Below are 27480 nucleotides of genomic sequence, written 5' to 3'. Positions count from 1 at the left end.
TGCTACATTAAACATTACTAAACATTAAACGTTACTTATACCTGTTATTGAGACTCCTATAGAGCATGTTGACATGGATAGCTTGGTTAGTAGTATCTCTGTTAGTTAATGCAGTTTGATTGATTAAATTAATAGCCTATTTTATTAGACAAAAATGTAGAACAGTAGTGTCATAGAGTGGAAAATGCCATTGTTTAATGTCACAGAATGCAGTGCCACGTAGAGCAGCATGATAAATGGTTAACTTTATAGTGTGTTCAAAAATGGCAGATCTGCAAGTTCAGTGTCTTGAATGAGATGTGCTGTGAGTTTGCATATCTGCTATTGTCCAGCATAGGACCGTTGCACAGTGAAGTATAAACAAGGCTTTAGGATTTATAAGTCGTTTTTAGAATATAATAGAATATTCACTCCAATGAATAGCATTTATCCATTTAGATAACTTTTATGTTATTTAATTACTTATTTTTACACAGAAACATAATGTGTGTCTTTACAATAACTGTAATGTAATAATAATACTAATAATGTAATGTAATAATTATTTAATTAACGAATTAAATAACCTTATTTTATTCTGAAGGCAACCGGATGTCTTAAATTAGCTAGCTCTCAGACAGGAAATTCTAAATTAGCTCAAAAGACGGAGCCTCGTCACCAGACGTTATGTATTTATTTTTTGGTGGCGCAATGCTGCCACCTGCTGTCGCGGAGGATGTAGTGTGAGTCAAGGAATTAGAAAAATCGTTTGAACAGTCTTTCTTGATTGATGGATTGAAATATGTATTAACAGTTTGCAGAATTACAGTACATTTCAAGCACAAACTCAATACAAAGACTGTTAACTGTGAGTGGACGACCCAATTAAGCATTACACTTGTTTACAAGAGGGTCCACCATGTTCAATTCATCAAAACATTTAGAGACGTACAAATAGACACTTCTATATAGTTAAAGAACAGAACAGGAATTCATCATAAAGGAAGCAAAAAGGGAAAAGAAACATATACAGTGAGGGGAAAATGGGGGCGGTGGGACGTGGTGTGAGCTTGTAGATCGGCTATTTTCAGCAAGTGTAAATTCAGTCATTACGATGGCGTCAAGGCCCGCCTAAACACATTTCACAGATCATTGGTCGACTAAAATCTCATGACATTTAGTCTACAAAAACTAAACTAACACTAAACACATTCCAGCCAGGTGACTAAAATGTGACTAATACTAAGTGAAAACTATTCAAGAGACTATGACTAAAACCAAAATGTGACTCAGCCTTTAAACCATAAACTGTATTAAAACAATGGGGAAAGTGTTGTTTTAATACAGTTTAAAGGCTACAGCCATTTCCATCTGTTTCATTAAATAATGTTGACACTGTTGCTTTGGCAACATTGTCAATGTTTTCTTCTGCCAATAAAGCTCATTTGAATTGAAGATGTTGAATGGTGTCACCGCTTGTTTCTGCCGCACTGGCAGAACCTGGCAACCCAGTGTTAGTGTGTAAACAGCAGAGGGTAGCAGCTAGCCTAGCCTAGCATAGCATAGCCTAGCATAGCATCCAGCTGCTGTTAATTACTCTTAATTACAACTAATTAACACCTAATGGACGCTCACCGCTCCGTCCTATCAACGTGCTGCTGCCGCATCACGTGACTTCAAAAGGTTTGTGTTTTTTAATAAATAAACAGTGACTAGTTTAATTAGCTCAGTTAGCCGCTATGCTAACGCGTATCTGATTGGTGCTGCCGAAAAGCACTGATTTACAAGTTAATTTTTTCTGCTCCCACAGCTTGTAGATCAGTTGCTTTGTTGCTACTCGCGGCACGGCTTGTAGATCAGCGCGTCCGTTGATGCCCCAGACAGTTTGTAGATCAGTTGTTGTTCTGCTCAGCTTCAAGTGTTTGTTTGTTTGTGTTTTTCTTTCTGTTTTGATTGATTGATTGAAATCTTTATTAACAGTTTGTAGAATTTACAGTACATTTTAAGCACAAACTCAATACAAAGACTGTCAACTGTGAGTGGACGACCCAATTAAGCATTACACTTGTTTACAACAGGGTCCACATTGTTCAATTCATCAAAACATTTAAAGACATACAAACATTTAGAGACATACAAATAGACATTTCTCTGTAGGTAAAGAACAGAACAGGAATTCATCATATGGGAAGCAAAAAAGGGAAAAGATCAGAGCCGAAGAGTTTGATCAATCCTCATGGGGGCCCGTCCCCCCCCCCCCCCCGCAGCCCCGCCTCCCCGCACCCCCGTCCCCCCGTCCCCCCGCCGCAGCGCGGAAAAAAATAAGTTGTTTTCGCTGGTACTTTTAAAGCAGCTTCTATAGGCCAATGTCCAAGCCAAGGTGAGGACTTTCAGGACTATATTATTTTTATTATGAGAGAGAGAGAGGGAGATATAGAGAGATACGGAGAGAGAGAAAGAGAGATCATAGCTGGCGGCGGGTGCGTTTTACCTTTGGGTAGTCTACAGAATTGCGTTGGAGGGGGACTTCGGCCGAGCGAAGCGAGGCCGCCGCCGCGGATTTATTTATTTATTTATTTCCCAAATGGTCTAAAAATGAGTTATTTAGCATACTTTTACCAATGAATTAGCCTATACACAGACAGCGACTGATCAGCCTATTTTGGATGATATGGGTCTTTCTCGAGTCAGTGTGTAGTCTCACTAGTCTGTGGTTAGGTCTCTTTGGTGAATTCTTGATCAGTGCAATTGGGCGCGTTCGGAAATAGCGCACTGAGCCCACTGTGCAATGCAAACTAATAGGCGAGTGTGCTCCGGTGTGGTATTTCCGAACGCGCCCTTTATGTCACGCCTCAAGAACAACTACAAAAGAAACCCGATTAGCACTTTTTAACACCTCTTGGACGGCCGGTGTCTCTCAAGACAGACTGTTGCCTGAGGAACAACAGGGGAGGCGCTGTTTTCCCGAATATTTGACGATGGGATTCTCAGATTGCCGGCGGAGAGGTCCAAAATGTTCGGAATTCCCAGAAAATATGTAATGTAAATGTAAAATGTCCACGAAAATCTTCATGGGGGCCGAAAGGGGCCCTAGGATTCTTCATGGGGGCCATGGCCCCGTGGCCCCCACAGACTCTACGTCGCTGGAAAAGATACTATATACAGTGAGGGAAAATGGGATGGGGGGGTGGGGGGGATTCAGATTTTACAGAGGCCAGTTTCGAATTGCAGCCATCCGTAGGTGCCCTTTGAGAGCGGTTTTGAAGGAGTCAAGGGATTCACATGTCTTAATGACTGTTGGTAGGGCGTTCCACATTTTGGTGGCATAGGAGCTTGTAGATCCGTTCTGCGATGCTTTACAGCTTGTAGATCAGTTATTGACCTGCTTACACAGGAAGGCCCCATAAAGCTTGTAGATCAGTTATTATTTTCTACTTCTACAACTTCTAGACCAATAAGTTCATGCTTTCAATAGCTTGTAGATCAATTACTTTGCTTCTATAGCTTGTAGATCAGTTATTTCCCCCCTAGTGTATCTCATAGATCAGCCATATCGCTTGTAGATCAGTTATTTTGCTTCTATAGCTTGTAGGTCAGTTATTTCCCCCCCTAGTGTATCTCATAGATCAGCCATATCGCTTGTAGATCAGTTATTTTGCTTCTATAGCTTGTAGATCAGTTATTTTTGCCAGGCTAGCTTCAAGTATGTTTGTTTGTGCTTTTCTTCTTCTTTGAGGGCTTGTAGATCAGTTGTTCCCCCTAGTGTATCTATCAGTTATGTTTTTGCGTCTACAACTTGTACACACGTCAGCTGCGGTCTCCCCTTTTATAGGAGTGAGACATACCAAACCATATCACAGCAAATTGGCAATTTGACTAACTCACCATAAGCATACAAAGGCCAATGAGTTAACACACCCTTACTGAAGGTTTTAACCTGAACTTAAACATGAAATTCCGGACGTCCATTCATAAACAAACTATAGTTTTGTTTTAAATAAGATTTGCTCTCGAATCAAACACCCCTCCTCCTCTGCAGCACTTGGCACCTTCCCAGTCAACAGGAATGCCACTGCAGAGGGAGAGGTGACTCACCATCAATTCCACTTCAAATCAATAAATACATTTAAAACAATTAGTTTACTTCAGCAATGAATTTCTGTTACAGTATCAATAAATAGAACACACACTTCACCCGCCACTTCCAAGCCGGCTAATTGATGATTAATTGGAAGCAGGTGTAGTAAAGTTTATGTCCCCAATCATAGTCTGTGTATAGGGCACGGGCTGCCCCGTGACAGTGGTCAATGCTCTTTGGCCACTCAGAATAGCCAAACGGCATTGATCACGCCTCCGGGTCTTAAGTTATGAAATAAGACCTAATAAGACGCAAAATACAGCCCAGTGTGTTTAAATGCTTGCAGCAGCAGACGGACGTTGTGCATCTTTAAAGCCACCGTCCGAAGGTTCCTAGAAGCCAGGACCTGGCAGGACCTTTGCAGAGCCTCCGAGGAGCTTCCAGGACCTGCCATGCCCCGAGCCGCGGTCTCCTCATAGAGCGTTGTGGGTCGCCATGGCCGCCGAGCTGGTCCCCACTAAGAAGACGCTTCCTTCCTCGTCCTCTTCCTCGTCCTCTGAAGGTAGGAGTGCCCTCGACACGAGATCTCAGCCCCCCTGCCTCTGCACGCAGGCACGCACGCACACACACAGTCACACACACCCACACACAGCACGAGCACAGACACGTACGTTTTAAATCGACTAACTGTAAGTTGGTTTTGGTGAATACATGTTTGAATATTAGATGAATATTCTCAGTTCTCAATTCTCAAGTCAACACCCTGGAATGTCTGTGGTGTAACATACACTAATAGGGTACTACCGGGTATTCATAGGGTAAAAGTTCATGCATAGTCTGGATTTTCGGTGGTGGGGTGACCACCGAACTACAACATGACGTCACTGAGGTGACCACCGAACTACAACATGACGTCACTGAGGTGACCACCGAACTACAACATGACGTCACTGAGGTGACCACCGAACTACAACATGACGTCACTGAGGTGACCACCGATCTACAACATGATGTCACTGAGGTGACCACCGAACTACAACATGATGTCACTGAGGTGACCACCGAACTACAACATGACGTCACGAGCCGCGGTGAAGAGCAAACCACCGCCACTGCTCCAGCCCTTCTCTCTGTTTTTACTCACCACCGCTCAATGTTATTTCGCGGTGGTCCGCTCACCACCGAAAATCCAGACTATGAATAGGCCTTAATACCGCAGCCATAGATCACTCCTGTCTGCTCACATTCAGCATTTCAAGTTCTATAGTTTTTAGAATAGTCTTACCAGATGACTAAAACACCAGACTAATACTGAGACTAAATTAACTCTTGTGTTTTCAGATGACTAAAAACACTGACCACACTAAAACTAAGACTAAATTAACTCTTGTGTTTCCAGATGACTAAAAACACCAGACTAAAACTAAGACTAAATTAAGTCTTGTGTTTCCATGATGACTAAAAACACCAGACTAAAACTAAGACTAAATTAAGTCTTGTGTTTTCAAGATGACTAAAAACACCAGACTAAAACTAAGACTAAATTAAGTCTTGTGTTGAAAGTTGACTAAAAACACCAGACTAAAACTAAGACTAAATTAACTCTTGTGTTTCCAAGATGACTAAAAACACCAGACTAAAACTAAGTGTGCTATTTACACGAGGATGGTGTTCATATAAAACGTCAAAATAAAGTATCGTTTGCTGCTGTCATTTAGACGAGAACCGTGTTCTCGGGAGGTGAAAACGCAACGAAGTGAAACCACCTCCCAGAGTGGAAATCATTCAGAACGCCGTTTCCTATGGTCTCCATATAAACAGGCAAAACGGTGAATCCGCAAAACTTATGACATCATGGCTCACGTTGGCTCACAGCGCATATGTTTATTACATTGATGCAGAGCCATATCATTATGATATAATGGAGTTCCTGAACAAGCCTCCCTCCTCGCCTACAAAGTGCTGCTCATCAGCGATGTTGAATGTAAAACCATGATGTAAATAAAAAGCCTTGTGATAGACGGCAGCCGCGGCAGCAGCGTTTATGTAGCCTAATGTATTATAAAATATATACCATCCCGTGGCGCGCCCAGAGCCGTGTTGCGCAGGCTTGCGTGAAGGTTTCTTCTTCTTGTACGTGGGTGACCTGTCTATTTGGCAGCCCATTATCGCCACCTAGCGACAGTATAGCATAATAGCACATCATATCATAACGTGTGCGTTCTCGTGTAAAGGGTAAGAAAAAATGAGAATGCAACGGGACTTTGACGTGTTATATGGAGATGGTCGCCGTCTAAAAGAGGCCTAAGACTAAATTAAGTCTCGTGTTTTCAGGCACCAGTCTTTCCGGCTCCGCCCTCCAGCAGAACCCCGCCCACAGAGACCTGTCAATCAACAACCACGTCCCCGGACACCAGCACAGCAGCACCTGGCAGGCGGTGTACCCCACCATCCGAGAGAGGTACCCTATTACACCCACCTGGCAGGGGGTGTACCCCACTATCCGAGAGAGGTACCCTATTATACCTGATTTTACCCACCTGGCAGGGGGTGTACCCCACCATCCGAGAGAGGTACCCTATTATACCCACCTGGCAGGGGGTGTACCCCACCATCCGAGAGAGGTACCCTGATTATACCCTGATTATACCCACCTGGCAGGGGGGGTAACAAGACTACTCGCCCCGTTTCTGTTTTCCTCCCAGAATTTTCCCCAGTGAGGGGTGGGAGAGGCTGGACAGCAGACGGCTGGACTTTGAATTTCTCCAACTATAAACTTTCATGACAGCAGAACAGCCTAAGTACAAATATAATTTATGACAAGCTACTACAGTGAAGTCTGTTCACAGAAGTTGTTGTAGGATATGTTGGGATTATCTGATGAGGTACCATTTGAGGGGGCAAAACCTTACATCCTCGGTTGTTACCATTGCCATTTTAAAATCATCTTTACAAACACCAAGGTTTTTGTAGAAGGCTTTGATGTGCTCTACACCAAAACGCCCAGAGTGGGAGGGCAGTTTGCTAACCAGCTTTGTTGCAATGTTTGTAAAGAAGATGTTCAAGTGGTTGGCTACATCGAGTTTGTCAGTGATGAGGGTGTTATTCGATTTTATGTTTATGTTAGTAAACCTGGTTTTTAGTTTCCGACCACAGCCTAGTTGGTTGTTTAGTAACTTCCATAGCTCCCGAGGATTGTTTTTGATTTCCTCGGCTTTATCATTGATAAAGTTACATTTGGCTGATTTGGTCATGGCAATTACCCCGTTTCTTAGCTTGTTACACTGGGCTTTTAGGTTGCACAGTTTGGTTTGGAGATCACTGTCGAAGCGCTTGCACTTGGCTAGTTTGGACTTGCATTTAAGAAGTTCAGAGCATTTGTTGTCTCTGGCTTTCATTGCAGTCAGTATGTCCGAATTCATCCATGGCTCCGAGCGGGTTTTGACCCTGACGGTTCTCAAAGGAGCCATGATGTTTAGTACTGATGTAAATTTGGTTCGACTAGTGAGCTCCTGAGCACATCGGACCAATCCAGACTCTCCAGTTTAAGGTTAAAGGCCTCACTAGAGTAGGTTTTGAGGTCCCTAGATATGACTGTTTTGTGACAGTCAAACTTTAGTTTTTGTATTTTGCGGGTACAGAAAATCATAAAATGATCACTGAGCCCACATACAATAACCCCTTTCTTTGAGATTCTGGATTTGTCCAAGGTCAGAATGAGATCAATGACAGTTTGAGTAGAATCACACACTCTTGTGGGTTGGGTAATTAGCTGACTTACACCATGCAGATCACAAAACCGACTAAATGACTTGAACACAGGAGCTTCCTTACGACGCATATCCGTATTGTAGTCGCCAATCAGGATTTTCTCTACACATTCCTCCCCAGCTAAGCACCCCTCAAGTATATCATAGAACTCATTCTGATCAGGGGGTCTATAGACGGTGCCCACTAATACTGATTTAGCATTTTTGAAAATGAATTCAACCCACACAGTTTCAATTTCATCATGCTGCAAGTCAGTACGAGTAATGTATTCAGTATCTTGGTGAATATACATGCACACGCCACCACCATGCCTGTTTCTGTCATTTCTAATGACTGAGTAATTTTCTATTTCAATCTCTGGGTCTTTAGTAGACTCATCAAGTTTAGTTTCAGAGAAACACAGTATGTTTGCCTTACCGTTTTGGAACAGATGTCTGATCTCAGCTAGTTTGGGACTCAAGCTATTCACATTCAAATGAAACAGATGAAGGCCGTTGGATGCGACGATTGTGTTAATTTCGTCTGTGTTGAAGTAGTCTGAGGTGTGACTGAGGATGGGCGGTGGAATGTCGGCTGAGGTGTGAGTGGGGAGGGGCGGTGGAATGTGGTGGGTGGTGCCGTTGAACATGACTGAACATGTCTGATCATGTCTGGACATGTCTGTAGGCCAGGTCAAATCCATCCTGATGTCTGGGTCCGTGGCTGGGGTGGGAATGGGGGAGGGTGTTGGTCTATTATCCTCTGTAGTCCTGGGTTGACTGTGGGTGTGGGGGAGGGGGTGGTGGTCCTCGTTCAGTTCGATGATCACTGCCACTGGGGTGGCTTCGGCGAACAAGACGCCTGCGGTGGTATGTGGGGGTCCGCTGGCGTTGATTGTCTGCAGTTCACGGGCTGATCTTGAAGTTGCGTCCGTGGTCCGTTCCGTGGGGGAGGCGCTCGAGGCGCTCTGGAAGGCGTGGAAGCCGTGACGCGTTGCGATGGGAACGTTCGTTGTTTGCGGAAGCACCAGTTGCTGCTGGGAGTGCAGTCTTGCTTGTGATCGGGTAACCGGTCCAGGATTGAAGTGAATATCTCCCGATAGTAACAAGAAAAGAATAATCACAGTTCTGCGATCCATCTTGCCAGTCGGGGGCTTGTACTTGCGATTCGGGTTTGCTGTTAACAGGCCATGAATCGCTGCTGATCCAAAAGAAATGTGCTTACATTCAACGCCAGTTAGGAGGTAAAAATCGCTGTGAAACTCCTCCGCTTAGATTCCGTGACGTTCCATCTCTTCTTGGTGGTGTAAGGTCCATGTTGAATTAAGGTATGCGTCCGTAATCCATAGCATGAAGAGGAGGAAAAAGGCGGAAAAGGTTGAAAACATAGCTAAAAATCTCTGTTGTCTGGGGAGCTCTCTGAAGTGCGACCGGTCCGTTCGAGGGTCAGCTTTGTACTGGTAACAACCGAGGAGGTACTTAAAGGAGGTACTTAAAAAACTGAGTGCCCTCCAACCCCACAAGGCCACTGGCCATGACAATATTCCCTCCAAATTTCTCAGAGACTCAGCCTTTTCCATAGCTCCAGTCATCACCCACATAGTTAACCTCTCCATCAAACAGGGACAGGTCCCCCAAGATTTTAAACTGGCCAAAGTAACCCCCTTGTACAAAAAAGGGAGTAAATTAGAACCCGGCAACTACCGCCCTATTTCTATTCTAAGCTCCATCTCGAAAGTGATGGAAAAAATAGTCTATGAACAGGTTGAAAAGTATCTTGCCACTAATAAATTGCTGTGCGAGTTCCAATCTGGTTTCAGAACATCCCACTCCACTGACACATGCCTCCTCTATTTGAGCGACCACATCAAACACGAGGTGGATGCTGGAAAATACTGCGGCATGGTCATGCTGGACCTCCAAAAGGCTTTTGACACCGTGAACCACTCCATACTGGTTAACAAGCTTAAAGCTATTGGTTTTGATAGCACATCAGTGAGCTGGATGCAATCCTACCTGGAGGGGAGAGAACAGATGGTGGAGGTGAACGGAACACTGTCCCCTCCCCTCCCAGTGAGCTGTGGCGTCCCACAAGGAAGCATACTAGGGCCTTTACTGTTCCTAATTTATGTTAACGACATGACTTCAGCTTGTGACTGCAACTTGTTCCTGTTCGCAGATGACTCAGCACTGCTGGTCTCGGACAGGAACAAACTGCAGGTTGAAAAGACCCTCAGCTCTGAACTCGGTAGAATCTGCACCTGGCTCGCTGATAACAAACTATCCTTACACCTGGGAAAAACTGAATCCATCCTCTTCGGATCAAATAGTAAACTCAGCAAGGCAGATAGATGGCTTCTTGGTTAGAGTGGGTGACAATATTATCACACGAAAAGATCAAATTACCTACCTAGGTTCCATCCTGGAGGCCAATCTTTCCGGTGATAAAATGGCCACCAACGTAATCAAAAAAGTCAATCAAAGAACAAGATTCCTTTACAGGATCTCCTCACTGGTCAGCAAAAACACCTTGAAGACCTTAACAGGAGCCCTCGTACAAGGTTTCTTTGACTATGCATCCACCTCTTGGTACCACAGCACCTCAAAGGCCCTTAAAACAAGGCTCCAGACCTCTCAAAACAAACTGGTCAGGCTCCTACTTGGCCTCACCCCCCGAACCCACCTCACCCCTGCCCACTTTGACAGGCTGGGATGGCTTAGGGTCGACGACAGAGTACAGCATCTTGCAATGGGTCTGGTCCACAAGATTCGATACACCACCAAGATACCCATGTACCTGTCTAAATACTTCCTTAATGTAAACGAAGTCCACACCCACAACACCAGAGGGAGTGCAACAAACCATGTACAACCCAGATTCGGCACAAACAAGGGACTAAATTATTTTCGCTCCTATGCCACCAAAATGTGGAACGCCCTACCAACAGTCATTAAGACATGTGAATCCCTTGACTCCTTCAAAACCGCTCTCAAAGGGCACCTACGGATGGCTGCATTTCGAAACTGGCCTCTGTAAAATCTGAATCCCCCCCCCCCCCCCCCCCCCCATTTTCCCTCACTGTATATTGTATCTTTTCCCTTTTTTTGCTTCCCATATGATGAATTCCTGTTCTGTTCTTTACCTACAGAGAAATGTCTATTTGTATGTCTCTAAATGTTTGTATGTCTTTAAATGTTTTGATGAATTGAACAATGTGGACCCTGTTGTAAACAAGTGTAATGCTTAATTGGGTCGTCCACTCACAGTTGACAGTCTTTGTATTGAGTTCGTGCTTAAAATGTACTGTAAATTCTACAAACTGTTAATAAAGATTTCAATCAAAAGATTTCAATCAATACATATACTAAATAATACTAAATTGTTTATAGGTTCAATATAAGTCAAATAATATAGCCTTTCCACAGGAGTATCTTTTTATATTTTTCCAAAAAGAATACAAACAGCCAATAGCATATTACAAAGTTATCCCCCTCACTGGGGAAAATTCCGGGAGGAAAAACGGGCAAGCACCGGGGCGAGTAGTCCAGTATTCGCAGGGGGTGTACCCCACCATCCGAGGGAGGTACCCTGATTATACCCTGATTATACCCTCCCACAACCTGATCTACATCGACGTAAAATGACGATGTCGATGGGCCCTACCAGGGCCCAGACTAGCAGATCTACAAGCTCGAGTGCCGCGCTACGAGCTTGTAGATCTGCTATTCTTTCAACAGCTAAAGCATAACATAATGCTTTAAAACACCAAAAGGGATTCCGGTCCTGAATGGGTTAATGTTTGTGTTGGACATTTTGTGGGGACCAACAGCTGTACATAGGGGGCGCTAGCACGCCCCTCACAGACAGAATGTAACAGGAAGTTATGTCATAATGTGTGTGTGTGTGTGTGATGTAACAGGAAGTGATGTCATTGTGTGTAACAGGAACTCAGTCATGTTCAACAACGAGGTGATGGCGGACGTGCACTTCGTGGTCGGACCTCCAGGGGGCGCCACTCAGCGAATTCCAGGTCACAAGGTATGACATCACTTCCTACCCCATAAGGGTCCATTTGGTTCCATTTGTACACTCTCAGAGTTACAGACCCATAAGGGTCCATTTGGTTCCATTTGTACACTCTCAGAGTTACAGACCCATAAGCGTCCATTTGGTTCTATAACTATCATTTTGCTGGGGACCCCCTGGAACTCCTCAATGAACCCCTGGGTGTCCCCGGACCCCATTTTGGGAACCACTGCTGTAGATAACGGTACTATCGTGAGCTTGTATATCTGCTATTTTGATCAAATAACAGCACTATTGTGATGCCATGTTTCATGTGTGTCCTGTGTAGTCAATTCAAGATTCAATAATTTATTTGCCAAGTTGATAGGAATTTGTCTTGGTTCATACTCAACATATACAGACAACCATAGATACACAAACAAGAAGGACAATACAATACTAAAACCAACAGCATAGGGAATTACATTCAGTGCTATATGCATATTGCTTCATACATACATCAGCCCAACTGTGCCTAATGAGTCAAGTTCAGATGTCTAATGGCTACGGGGTAAGTGCTATCTCTGAAGCCAGATGTTGAGCTCTGGATACTGCTATATCTCCTTCCTGATGGGAGGAGATTGAAGAGGTGATGTGCAGGATGGGAGTTGTCTGCAATGATTTTGTTTGCCTTCTTATTATTATTCTGGTGGAATAGAGTGAGGAAAGTGTAGGGAGGCTACATCCTATGTTTTTTGATGTGCGACGTACTACTCTTTCCAGCTTCGATTTGAGATTGTGTGACCAAACCAGACAAGCATGGAGAAGGTAAGAACACTTTCAATAGTGGCCCTATAGAAGTGAGTCATGACTGTGTTGGCTGACTTTAAACTTCTTAAGCTGCCGCAGGAAATAGAGACGCTGGTGTGATTTACTTATTATGAGACTGGTGTTAAGATCCCAGGATTCATGGATGGTGGTCCCGAGGAACCGGAAGGAGGAAACTCTTTCTACCTCTTCCCCATTGATGAAGAGGGGGGGGGGGGGGGACTCGAGATATTTTTCCTAAAGTCAATGAACATCTCTTTGGTTTTAGAGATGTTTAGAATCAAGTTGTAACTCTCACACCATCTCACCAGCTCCTCTACTGCTCTGCGGTAATCGGATTCATCCTCGGTAATAAGACCTACTAAAGATGTGTCATCAGCAAACTTATACATCATAACTGTACTAAAGTGAGATTGACAGAAATTAGTATATAACGAGTAAAGAAGTGGAGAAATGACACACCCCTGGGCATGGCAGACTGAGCAGCGGCGCTCGGAGGGATATAGACCACAGATAGTGTGACAGAAGAAATAAATATACTGACCCTGATCTACGTTGCGACGCGTTGTGAGCTTGTAGATCGGCTATTTTCAGCAAGTGTAAAAACACTCAATACGACGGCATCAAGACCCGCCAAAATATTTTTTATTGGACTAAATCAACTGTGGATTTAGTCGACTAAAATCTTATGACATTTAGTTGACTAAAACAAGACACTAAGACATTCCAGGTGACTAAAATGTGACTAAAACTAAATGAAGTTTCAGTCCAAAGACTATGACTAAACTAAAATAGAAATTTGCTGCCAAAAACAACACTGCTGTGCACCAGCTCCTGTTGATATAGCAGCAGACACCGCCTCCATGTTGTTTTAGTGAGTCGGTGGTGCGGTCCACACGACGAAGAGAAAAGCCGGCTTGCTGTAACGTAGAGTCCTCATTTAGCCACTAGCCAGGTCTAGGTCTCGGTTAGACGGCGGCAGCGTCTCTAAAGTCTCTCTGTGATCCGATGAGATGACAGCTCATCTCTCGGACGTTGGCGAGGATCAGGCTGGGTAAGGCTGGGCGGTGGATGCGGCGTCTTAGGGCCGATTCATACTCCTATTCTACCGCTGTTTCGGCGCTGTAGTGCCGAAATGATTTCGGCTCGTCAGAAATTTTCAGTAGCACCGAAGAGACGACTTTAGCACGGTACCCCCCCCCCCCCCCCCCCCCCCGAACCTAAAATGACGTCACATTGTAGGCTCTACAGAGCCAAATGACGTCACATTGTAGGCTCTACAGAGCCGAACCGACTTTTATTCGGCTCTAAAGTAGGAGTATGAATCGGCCCTTAGTCGCACCTCCTCTCGCCCCTCGCCTCCGTGGCCGCCCGCGGTGTTTCAGCCGCTCTCCGTGTAGTTGGAAGTCCGGTGGAAGGTCGGGCAGGTAAACGGGCATGTTTGCCTGAACGTTCAGTCCTGTCGTACTGAACGAGACCAACGCTGGGTTACAAAAACCAACAAACAAACAAAAAAACAAACCATGTCGCCATCTTGTTCTTGCGATGGGCAGCTCCGTACTCCATGCCATGTTTTATGTGTGTCCTGTGTAGTATGTCCTTGCGGTGGGCAGCTCCGTATTCCATGCCATGTTTTACGGAGAGCTGGCTGAAGATCAGGAAGAGATCCGCATCCCCGACGTAGAACCAACGTCCTTCCTGAACATGCTCAAGTATGTACAAATACACCTTAAATACACCTAAATACACCACAAATACACCTTAAATACACCTTAAATACACCTTAAATACACCATAAATACACCATAAATACACCACAAATACACCTTAAATACACCTTAAATACACCTAAATACACCACAAATACACCTTAAATACACCACATACACCTTAAATACACCTTAAATACACAATTTACAATTTAGGCATTTAGAAGACGCTCTTAATCCAGAGCGACTTACATTTAAGCAAGAACAAAAGCATGGGAATACATCACATAAAAGTATTTAGCATGAAACATTCGTAAGCTAAGAAAGTAACAGTGGAATATCTATATAATGAAACTATACATACACTATACATATAAACTATACATATTTACTACTATGCTATACATATGTACTATGGCGTGCTATGACTAAATACAATACAATTATAGTGCTGTCTACATACACCACAAATACACCTTAAATACACCACAAATACACCTTAAATACACCTAAATACACCACAAATACACCACAAATACACCTTAAATACACCACAAATACACCTTAAATACACCTTAACCCTCTGAAGTGTTCAAGTCAAATCCCATGTTGTTATTGCTTTTCTCTATGGGAAATATGCGTTTTTGAATGATTTATTGAAAATTCTCTGTTGTGACTCTGCGACAATAAAAGACCTTCAGAGAAAGCTTGACAAGTTTGCTTCCAGGAAAAAAATGAATTGAGTTGATACAATGTATAGTTTTTGTGTTGGAAGCCATTTAAAAAAACGTGCGCTTACACCATGTAGTGTTTTTAGCACATGAAAAAAAGATACAGCGATTTTAAGGTTTATTTTGGTAACAACTTTTTTTCTACAGGGAGCACATACCTATGACATATCTCATTTTAAAGGGTGAGTTGTCTAGTTCAATAATAAAAAAATAAAAAGTTTGCCACATGTACCACTGTAGATATTTTGCCATCTATAAATAGCATAGTCACTCCTGACCAAACTGCACCAACCCATATAAAACTGCCTACTGCCCCCTACTGGAACAAGATAGAAACTCATTGTTCTTTTTTCATCAAACTTGACTAAATTACGCATATTTTGATATATAATATGTTTACATTGTCTTACCAGTACCCTAGTCTATTCATTCATGCATCTCAAAAACCTGTTATGAAGAAACACAGTTTTGATAAAAAACACATCCAATGACATAGTTTTCCGGACTTGGTGCCTATGATATGTATAGAAATGTAGACTTGAATGTATACTGTATTATATTTAAAAAAAAATGGGTTCTTACCATCTACCGTTACAGAGTAAATCACAGTTGAAACTCGCTTAGTCAGAACATAAACCTCAGAATAGTGTAAAAAAAATGACATGTATCTCGGATTGAAATAGTGCATTTTTATTTATTCTGACTACCAACATAATAAAATTATAATACATATTACAGAAAATAAATAGGCCTACAGCCTAAAACAATTTAAAAAGAGGCTCAAACAGGAATTATTGCATAGATATAACCTGGAATGAGGCGGGGAGCTGAGCCTTGTTTATGCCATGTATAGTGTTGGACTAAGGTATAACATTGTAGCTGTTTGTCTTTTTTCCCCTCCTTGTTTTGTTTTCTCGTTGTCTGTTTTGTTTTGTTTGTTTAATTTTCTATTCTTCTATAAATGTCATTTGCTTTTGTTGTCATGTTGATTGTTATGCATATCTTCAACAGTATTTTGGAATACGTTGAGATAAGGATAGGCACTAATAAGCTTTAACTTCTGCCTATGCCTTTTCGATCACAAAAGAAAAAGTAAACTGTTTTTGTGTAATGTCTCCCTCTCAAAAGATCGAAATAAACTATTCATTCTACATACAAAACAGTTACGCCTCCCCCAGTGTCCCCAAACCACTGCAGTCCAGTTATTGACGGTGTGTACTGTGTAGGCTAAATAGAAATCACAACTGCCCCCTGAAATGAATGAATGTATCTGGTTCAGTGTCGAAGTCCATCCCAGCCTCTTTTTCTTCTTCATCATCATCATCATCATCATCATCGTCGTCGTCGCGACTCGCCTGATGTATATACAAATAAAGAAACATTTAGCTGTAGTCAGTGCTCGATCGCTACGATGTCCATTACATGGTGTTTTTTACCCGCCTGGTAGCGATCAAATACATTTATTGTGCTGCCGTGGGCCGATGCTACAAATAGCTAATAGTAATGCTAACTAATTAGCAGCTACATGGTCGGTTTGGGCTAATACCGACCCTTATATATTCTCCGATGACTGCTAGCGATCAAATGATTTTATTGTGCCGAGTCGTCGCTACAAATGGATGATTGTATAATTAGTATCACGTATGTATGTAACCATTTGTGCAGCGTTTGTTTTTTTTAACTTTGCAGAGCTTCTGGAGCGCAGGCCGCAGCCTGTAACGCTAGCTACGCTCCAGAGGCTCGGCAAAGAAAAAAAAACAGCGATCTTAAAATAGCGATCTGAATATATGGGAGGGGAGGGGGAAGTATTTCTCATAATATATAGCATATAAACCACGGTACAATACGTTCATTTGATCATGTAAGCTCAATACAGATCTATTGGTTATTGGTTATACATTAGCTCAGCGGCCTGCCTTACCCCAGCGGCGCGGCAAACAGCGATTAGAAACTATAATACACACTGAATAGATATAGCATATAATGTTTCAGACAATAAGATTCTTACCATAGAAAAATCTGGTCACCCGTCCAGATCGTAGTACGGTGTCATCGCTCGAGCCAGGCCGGGAAGAGCGAACTCGGAAAGCCCGCAAGCAGCTGGCTTGCTCCCCATGCAGGCCAGGCATGCAGATCCCCAGGGGGCGGGCACGTTTTATAGCCAAGATGTGCGCGCGTGTTACGTGACACGGGATTTCTGGGTATTGTAGTTGGAATTTCAACAAAGGGACTTCACACAGCGATGCGGAGGTTATTAATATATCGATATTAATCAAGAAACAGAATCACGGGTTTTCCAGTGATTCCCCATTTACGGAACGCTATTACTTCACGGGTTTTCCCGTGATTGCTCTTCTAAGGGTTAAATACACCTAAATACACCACAAATACACCTTAAATACACCACAAATACACCTTAAATACACCTAAATACACCACAAATACACCTTAAATACACCTTAAATACACCTTAAATACACCACAAATACACCTTAAATACACCTTAAATACACCACAAATACACCTTAAATACACCTTAAATACACCTAAATACACCACAAATACACCTTAAATACACCACAAATACACCTTAAATACACCTTAAATACACCTAAATACACCACAAATACACCTTAAATATACCTTAAATACACCTTAAATACATCCCAAATACACCCAAATACATACATAAGTATCATTATTATCATTATCATTATTATCATCATCAGGTACATCTACTGTGATGAGATCGAGCTGTGTGCCGACACTGTCCTGGCCACGCTGTATGCCGCTAAGAAGTACATGGTCCCCCACCTGGCCCGAGCCTGCGTCGCCTTCCTGGAGACCAGCCTGAGCGCCAAGAACGCCTGCGTGCTGCTGTCCCAGAGCTGTCTGTTCGAGGAGCCCGACCTGACGCAGCGCTGCTGGGACGTCATCGACGCACAGGTAGGTGTTTTACTGTCTCTGACGCAGCGCTGCTGCTGGGACGTCATCGATGCCCAGGTAGGTGTTTTACTGTCTCTGACGCAGCGCTGCTGCTGGGACGTCATCGATGCCCAGGTAGGTGTTTTACTGAGGAGCCCGACCTCACGCAGGGCTGCTGGGACGACATCGATTGGTTTTCAGAGGTAGCGCGTTCTTCCCACTAGGGGGAGTTAGTGCTGCGCTCTGATAGGTTTATTAAATGTATCATTACCAGGCAGAGTTAGCGCTACGCTCCTATAGGTTTATTCAATTAAATGTCGTATCGTTGTTGCCACTAGGGGGAGCTAGCGATACGCTCCTATTGGTTTCATTTAGGCCTGACATCGAAATAAAAAAAAAATCTTCTAAATCATGACAGTTTTCCCAAAATACCTCATGTTTCTATTAGGGCTGACCCAAAAAAATCGATTAATCGACGTTCAATCGATATGCACGGGAATCGATTTTGAATCGAATAGTCATAAAAAAAAAAACGTCCGCTTTTGGTCCGCGAGACGGCCCCATTTGGTCCGCGAGCCATGCTTGCGCTTCGCAGCACCTCGCAACGCCTCCTCTTTCCCCGTGTTAAAAACAAGGAAGTCAACTGAACAGTAGCCTCGATAGCCAGGCTTTCATTTCGTCTGCGCGAAAGATGAAAGCCTGGAAAAAGCCGTGGGCTGAACAAGTCTAAAAGTGGGAGTCAACCCTTCCGGGTGGGCGTCGCTCTAAATGATGTGACGTAGCGCTGCACTAGGGGGGAGAGGAGGGGCCGGGGGTGACGGACAGATCGATGAGATCCAATCAGGGTGCGCGCATTTCTGAGGCGCGACCCGCCCCTCTAGACGAGAAATGTCTCGCTCTGGGTCAGGCTAACTGAACAGTGCAGCTGCAGTCCCAGGAGCCAGGAAAAATATATCGAAAGTGTGGTTGCATTTTAAAATACCCTATTTGAATAAAGTTTGTAGGCTACACGAGAGTGAAAATGACCGCTGGGAAAATCCCTAATTGAGAGTGTAGGCAAGCGCACCACAGCTCAGTGGACATTAAATATAGGCTACCATGTTTGATAAGTCATATAAAAACATTACTTACACCCCAATGAAAATATAAACTTCACAGATTATAGATCACTTGGAATTATAACAATCTGTTGAGTATTGCCTGAATAATGCCACTATAAAATCTCAACTTTTATCGATGCGCCATTGTTGCGCTGAGAACCTTGTGGAGCCTGGCAGTGTACATTATATTTGTGAGGACATGCTTGGATTCACATGGTCAGTGCGCGCACCGAATTGATTTTGATTTTGCCGTTTCCAGCGATATCTTTTTTTTTTCTTGTCTGAAGACTGACCTGTTCCATCACTGTGAACTCCCATGCAGCAGAGCAGCTCCTACAGACCCAGACCGAATCTCTACTGAAATCACACCTTTTCTCTTTGGCATTTAATTGCACCTGAGAGTATTATTGAAATTATGTAGCCTATACTATTTTGTTTTTTCTTTTAATTATGTTTTTTTTTGTGCGCCGATGGTGATGCTCCACTTGTTTCAGCCTGTAGGCCTACAGCACTTTGGTCAGCTTTTATTGTTTTAAATGTGCTATATAAATAAAGTTTGATTTAGGCCTATATTGGAGCAGGTGCTGGCAAATAACTATAATTACTGTAATGCCATGCAGTGAAGTTGCGCAAATGTCAACTCAATTGGCAAGCGGAGCTGCAGTCTGCAGCACAATGACTGCAGATCTCTTCTTAAAGTTTACTTATTATGGTTTACTTTCAACCATAAACCATAATATGATTGACAAACCTTGGATTATAATTCTTCATCTACCAACAGCGCATGCAGCATGACTATGAGGTAATTTAACTATGTGGGATTTCTCCATCGGCAAAAAAAAAAGGGATTTCACTAGTGGCATTATTCAGGCAATACTCAACAGATTGTTATAATTCCAAGTGATCTATAATCTGTGAAGTTTATATATATTTTCCCATACGCACACTCACAGTCACATTCACTTTATGATCAATCAAATCAACCGTGGTTGATTTTATTTCTGACAAGTGCCAGGCTTGAAGAGTTCATTCATGTTACCGTTCGTTTACATTTATTTGACAGAGGAGTTTGGATTATATATATTTTTATTTGATGGAGAGGTAATGCCTGTTTCAGGCGCTGTTTAATTGTTAAATAAAAGACCAATCCAATATGCGCTCCTCTCTATCTTCTGCAGCTATATCGCTGTTTTATTTTAAGCCTAATTCATTGTGCGTCAGCGTCACTGCTCGCCTTGCGCGCCCCCACCCAGTTTATAAGATGCCCCACAACTTTTGTAAAAAGCCTTACCTTAAGTTTTTTGTTCCATAGAGAGCCCAGAGGGTTTGATTGATTTAAGAGTTGCATTCATCTTACGGTTGGGTGGTGCTTTTTTTGGTGTTTTAACATCTGAGTTTCAATCGGAAGAGAAGCTAAATCCCTACATTTTCTGGATTATATATTTTTTTATTTGAGAGGTAATGCCTGTGTCAGGCAGTTGACTTGTTACGGTCGGATGTTTTATTAAGCCTAATTATTTGTGCGTCACTGCTTTCATGAAGGCTTATCGTTTAAAATAAATGATACCAATCCAAGCATGCCTTTCTCTCCGCTATAGCGTTGTTTAAACCAAAGAGCCACTGCTCGCATCGCGCGCCTCGCATCGCGCAACATTGTTGTCGCCACTAGGCGGAGCTGGCGCTACGCTCTGAGGGTTTATTAAATTAAATGTATCGTTTTCTCCACTAGGCGGAGCTAGCGCTGCGCTCCGAGGGTTTCTGCGACATCGACGGCGAGACGCTGGAGAGCATCCTGCGGCGAGAGACGCTCAACGCCAAGGAGATGGTGGTGTTCGACGCCGCCCTCTGCTGGGCGGAGGCCGAATGCCAACGCAGAGACCTGGAGCCCAGCGTGGAGAACAAACGCCTGGTGCTAGGTGAGTTAACACTTGAATTGCCCGGGGTTATTTAATCCATTAAATCAGAGGTTATTTAATTATCTCCTGTAGACAGTGTACTCTAAATGGTTTCTCTCCTGTAGACAGTGTACTCTAAATGGTTTCTCTCCTGTTAGACAGTGTACTCTAAATTGTTTCTCTCCTGTTAGACAGTGTACTCTAAATCGTATCTCTCCTGTAGACAGTGTACTCTAAATGGTTTCTCTCTCCTGTTAGACAGTGTACTCTAAATGGTTTCTCTCCTGTTAGACAGTGTACTCTAAATGGTTTCTCTCCTGTTAGACAGTGTACTCTAAATGGTTTCTCTCCTGTTAGACAGTGTACTCTAAATGGTTTCTCTCCTGTTAGACAGTGTACTCTACATGGTTTTTCTCTCCTGTAGACAGTGTACTCTACATGGTTTCTCTCCTGTAGACAGTGTACTCTAAATGGTTTCTCTCCTGTTAGACAGTGTACTCTAAATGGTTTCTCTCCTGTTAGACAGTGTACTCTAAATGGTTTCTCTCCTGTTAGAAAGTGTACTCTAAATGGTTTCTCTCCTGTTAGACAGTGTACTCTAAATGGTTTCTCTCCTGTTAGACAGTGTACTCTACATGGTCTTTCTCTCCTCCAGGTAAATCCATCTACCTGATCCGCGTCCCCTCCATGGGTCTGGAGGAGTTTGCCAACGGCGCGGCCCAGTCGGGCGTCCTGACGCTCAACGAGACCAACGACCTCTTCCTGTGGTTCACGGCGGCCAACAAGCCCCGCCTCCTGTTCCACGTGGCGCCCCGCCAGGGTCTCGCCCCGCAGCGATGTCATCGCTTCCAGTCCTGCGCTTACCGCTCCAACCAGTGGAGATACAGGGGGCGCTGTGACAGCATACAGGTTATAATAATAATACTACCAGTATGGAGATACAGGGGGCGCTGTGACAGCATACAGGTTATAATAATAATAATACTACCAGTGTGGAGATACAGGGGGCGCTGTGACAGCATACAGGTTATAATAATAATAATAATAATACTACCAGTGTGGAGATACAGGGGGCGCTGTGACAGCATACAGGTTATAATAATAATAATAATACTACCAGTGTGGAGATACAGGGGGCGCTGTGACAGCATACAGGTTATAATAATAATAATACTACCAGTGTGGAGATACAGGGGGCGCTGTGACAGCATACAGGTTATAATAATAATAATACTACCAGTGTGGAGATACAGGGGGCGCTGTGACAGCATACAGGTTATAATAATAATACTACCAGTGTGGAGATACAGGGGGCGCTGTGACAGCATACAGGTTATAATAATAATAATAATACTACCAGTGTGGAGATACAGGGGGCGCTGTGACAGCATACAGGTTATAATAATAATAATAATACTACCAGTGTGGAGATACAGGGGGCGCTGTGACAGCATACAGGTTATAATAATAATAATACTACCAGTGTGGAGATACAGGGGGCGCTGTGACAGCATACAGGTTATAATAATAATACTACCAGTGTGGAGATACAGGGGGCGCTGTGACAGCATACAGGTTATAATAATACTACAGTGTCTCATAGATATAACCGATATGTCTCTTCCAGTTCGCGGTGGACAAGCGGGTGTTCATGGCCGGCTTCGGCCTCTACGGCTCCTCCTGTGGCTCGGCGGAGTACTGCGCCCGCATGGAGCTGAAGAGGCAGGGCGTGGGGGTCATAGGTCACCGCCAGGTGAAGTTCTTCTCGGACGGGTCAAGCAGCACCTTCGCCGTGCGTTTCGAACACCCGGTGCAGATCGAGGCCGACACGTTCTACACCGCCAGCGTCGTCCTGGACGGCAACGAGCTCAGCTACTTCGGACAGGAGGGCATGACAGAGGTGAGACAGGTTTAACCCATTCTGAGTCTGACCTTAGATCAGATTCATACGAGGTTTCCACTGGACACACCCTGGTCTGATTAACCCATTCTGACCTGAGATCAGATTCTAAAAATGTCAGTCGTTCTTCGATTATTCAAAAATAGCAGACCTACAAGCTTGTAGCGCGCCACTCGGTGGCGCGCTATGAGCTTGTAGATCTGCTATTTTCCAATAGCTAAAGCACGACATAATGCTAACACCAAAATGGGTTCCCGTTCAGAATGGGTTAATCTAGTTTTTATTTGTCGACGAAATTGTCAGTATATTCAGTCTTAGTTTTGGTCATCGTAGCTTAGTTTTCATTTAGTTTCCGTCAGTGGAAAAAAGGTAGTCGACGAGCATTTTTTGTCTTAGTTTTAGTCGAGGGAAAACAACACTGCTAGACCGTCCACTAACCAGCGCTGCCCCCTACAGGTGCAGTGTGGTAAGGTCACCTTCCAGTTCCAGTGCTCGTCAGACAGTACTAATGGAACCGGAGTTCAGGGAGGACAGATCCCCGAGCTCATCTTCTACTCCTAGACAGAACTAATGGATCGCAGAGCTCATCTTCTACTCCTAGACAGAACTAATGGATGACAGAGCTCATCTTCTACTCCTAGACAGAACTAATGGATCACAGAGCTCATCTTCTACTCCTAGACAGAACTAATGGATCACAGATCCCCGAGCTCATCTTCCAGGGGGTGTGTCCACACAGCCAGGGGGCGTGTCCACACAGAAAGCAGCACCTCGGGAAAATGTGGTGCAATCTTTGAATATATATATTATTTCAAAGCGAACGTTTTTACCGGTAACTCAAATCCCTGGAACTCTGCTAAAAAAACGCTTTGGTCTGTTATGGAGCGGTCTGTTATAGAGCAGAGCGGTCTGTTATAGAGCGGAGCGGTCTGTTATAGAGCGGTCTGTTATAGAGCAGAGCGGTCTGTTATAGAGCGGAGCGGTCTGTTATAGAGCGGTCTGTTATAGAGCAGAGCGGTCTGTTATAGAGCGGAGCGGTCTGTTATAGAGCGGTCTGTTATAGAGCAGAGCGGTCTGTTATAGAGCAGAGCGGACTGTTATCCAGAAATAACTCGCCGCTGAATTCAGCGATTGACCAATCAGAATCGAGCATTCAACCAAGCCGTGTAATAAAGGTTGATAAGAACATGGTGGTTCATAAAAACACTCAAAACTACGACATCAAATGTTAAAACAAATATAAATAAATCGTGCCTGAACTGAAATCTAAAGTACAAATAATGATCCTACAGAAATAGCTTTACCTGTTGAGACCAGACTCTACAAAATGTCTTCTGGAAAAAAAAAAGTGGTGCACTGGGGGACCCTAGAATTATCTGTACTTTGAGTTAAAAAACGCTGTGTGATCGAATATATATATATATATATATATTCAAAGATTTGTGCCACATTTCCAAGATTTTTCAAAGATAACAGATCTACAAGCTCGTAGTGCGTTTGTTTTTTAGGAGCGAATTTTTTTTTGGGGGGGGGGGGGGGATTTGTAACTTTTGATATTTCTGATATGAAGGTTTTTGACGGTATTGTACATGAAATACACTGCATGAGAACTGAACAATACAGCAATATTACATAATGATGACATTAATATCTATCTATCTATCTCATATCGTTGATGTCTGGAGAAAACCTCCTAACTCCATTTTTGTAATATATATAAATCAGTGCTATTGAACACCCTTTGCATCTGTAGTGTTGTTTCAAAAGATATTGAACCAATGGAAAGTAGTAAAAAAAATGCTTTGGACAAAACCTCTTAACTCCATTGGACCCTCAAACTGTCTGCTAAAGCAGCTAACTCCACCACCTCCCCCTCTCAAACTGTCTGCTATAAAGCAGCTAACTCCACCACCTCTCCCCCTCTCTCCTATGAAGCAGCTAACTCCACCACCTCTCAAACTGTTTTCTAAAACAGCTAACTGGAAAGTGAACATTTTGGAGTTAGGTGGTTTCCTCCCAAAAGCAGAGATATGATGTGATCGTTGCTGTCTTGAGGTTTTGGATTTTCTTTTCTTTTAATAAATCAGTTCTATTGAACACCCTTTAAACGTCTGTGTGTGGGTCTATAAATCAGTGCTATTGATCACCCTTTAAACGTCTGTGTGTGGGTCTATAAATCAGTGCTATTGATCACCCTTTAAACGTCTGTGTGTGGGTCTATAAATCAGTGCTATTGATCACCCTTTAAACGTCTGTGTGTGGGTCTATAAATCAGTGCTATTGATCACCCTTTAAACGTCTGTGTGTGGGTCTATAAATCAGTGCTATAGAGCAGGGGTTCGGGGGGGGGGGGTCGCCAAATAACGAGACACGGCCAAAGCATTTCTGGGGGTCCACGGCCATAGAGAGTCCACACACCAGTGTTGATAAAAACGAATGACTAAAACTTTTTTCATAGAGAGAGAGAGACGGAGAAAGAGAATGGAATGGAAGCACCTTAAAGGGCAAGACCACTTTTTAGGTTTAGGTTGTGTAGTTACCTTGCCATGATGTAACTCCAAATGTGGACAAGAAATTTAAAAAAATAATTGCTCCAGTGATTATAAATTGATAATTCTGGTGGGTGCCTGCCATGCAATGGCAGAAACACAGGTTGAAATCCGCAACACATACTTAATCGTAATAATAATATTTCGGAGCAAAAACGTTGACCTCTATGGCCGGCCGCACGGTTTACCAAAGCCCCACAATATATACATCAATGGGGAAACGCGTGGAAAAACAGAAAACGACACGTTACTTTGGAGCCACATTACTCTGGCATACTGTTACGTAGACACACGATTTAAACGCCAAACAGCACACGAGGCCATCGACTTTGTCGTGTTTCAGACGGAATTCGAATACGTTGCACGGTGTGCCCGCTATCGCAGTTCAAAGTGTGTGTGGTCTGAGCAATAATCTCGACTCAGAGAGAGACCGGGTCAGAGTGAGAAGCCACTGTGTACAACAAATCATCCTCACAGCCAAAATATTCACTTTAAACGCATGGGGTTTGGTAATTTCGTAGCCACAGTCATCCTCTTTCACCCAATGTCACAACCACAGCCCAGATACATACGGTACGTGAACTACAGCCCTGAAAGCGACAGGTGTACCATCATAATGTGTCATGAAACTTTTTTCATCACAAACACAATTTCTTAACTCGCTCTTATAACCATGTATAACCACGTACCAATACCACGATCGCACACAGCGTACCTTAATGTCTCGGGTCACTCACGGCGAAAACCAAAATCGCATTCGACTTTTACTTTTTGCGATTTGTTCGGACATACGTTCTGTCATCGAGACACATAGTGTTCTTTTAACTTTCAATAGTGGTTGCATTCGCATAGACTAGCCCCACCACCTCTCACACGCGTACGCACACGCACGCACATGCACGTCTTCCTATTGGCTAACTTTGGTTTGCAACATGTTACAGCCTCGCAATTTGGTCCATAGATGTAGACCACGTGACTACTCTATGCCGAATGCAAGTGGACTCGGACCCAGACTACTCTATGACAGATTGAAGTGGACTCGGACCCAGACTACTCTATGACAGATTGAAGTGGACTCGGACCCAGACTACTCTATGCCAGATTGAAGTGGACTCGGACCCAGACTACTCTATGACAGATTGAAGTGGACTCGGACCCAGACTACTCTATGACAGATTGAAGTGGACTCGGACCCAGACTACTCTATGCCGTATTGAAGTGGACTCGGACCCAGACTACTCTATGACAGATTGAAGTGGACTCGGACCCAGACTACTCTATGACAGATTGAAGTGGACTCGGACCCAGACTACTCTATGCCGTATTGAAGTGGACTCGGACCCAGACTACTCTATGCCGTATTGAAGTGGACTCGGACCCAGACTACTCTATGACAGATTGAAGTGGACTCGGACCCAAACTACTCTGACAGATTGAAGTGGACTCGGACCCAGACTACTCTATGACACATTGAAGTGGACTCGGACCCAGACTACTCTATGCCGTATTGAAGTGGACTCGGACCCAGACTACTCTATGCCGTATTGAAGTGGACTCGGACCCAGACTACTTTACTCTATGACAGATTGAAGTGGACTCGGACCCAGACTACTCTATGACAGATTGAAGTGGACTCGGACCCAGACTACTCTATGACAGATTGAAGTGGACTCGGACCCAGACTACTCTATGCCGTATTGAAGTGGACTCGGACCCAGACTACTCTATTAGGGGATTCACACTGAGACGGACTGAATCCGTTTCATTGGAACCGTTTCCGAATACGGTTGCCTGGTCCCCGATGGCCATGATTCACATTGCCCGAGATTCAACAGCGCACCCGGGTACACTTGCATAACACACTTTAATCCTCCTGATGACGGTGTGCTTGATGGCTGGCGCGCCCGGACACTGACCATCAACTGTGCGACAATTGTCTGAAATAAATCCAGACACACTGAATTGCATTGCCTCTTTGGCTTTTTGCCGTTATACTACTTCACTGTCAGCCTGCCTGCTATTCACTGTGTC

At 43.7% G+C, this 27480-nt stretch overlaps 1 protein-coding gene across 2 annotated transcripts; it reads left to right on the top strand.

Annotated features, from left to right (window-relative positions):
* The first annotated feature begins 1504 nt into the window (after window positions 1-1504).
* LOC310859453 (BTB/POZ domain-containing protein 3-like) lies at window positions 1505-25008 on the top strand. 2 transcript variants are annotated; one of them, XM_083766001.1, is made up of 10 exons: window positions 1505-1662; window positions 4407-4619; window positions 6392-6518; window positions 11752-11845; window positions 14234-14352; window positions 17810-18026; window positions 20835-21021; window positions 21656-21909; window positions 22628-22900; window positions 23357-25008. In XM_083766001.1, exons 2-10 carry the CDS (start codon window positions 4553-4555, stop codon window positions 23459-23461), a joined length of 1443 nt encoding a protein of 480 aa, XP_083622127.1. In that variant the 5' UTR covers window positions 1505-1662; window positions 4407-4552; the 3' UTR covers window positions 23462-25008. The 2 variants fall into 2 exon arrangements, with proteins under 2 accessions (XP_083622127.1, XP_083622128.1); XM_083766002.1 differs by having other exon boundaries at window positions 4404-4619.
* The last annotated feature ends 2472 nt before the right edge of the window (window positions 25009-27480 follow it).

Source organism: Protomyctophum parallelum (genome assembly GCF_964188405.1).
Source record: "Protomyctophum parallelum genome assembly, chromosome: 5".
Taxonomy (NCBI): domain Eukaryota; kingdom Metazoa; phylum Chordata; class Actinopteri; order Myctophiformes; family Myctophidae; genus Protomyctophum; species Protomyctophum parallelum.
Note: the sequence above shows the minus strand (reverse complement) of the source record. Positions and strands in the feature narration are given on the sequence as shown.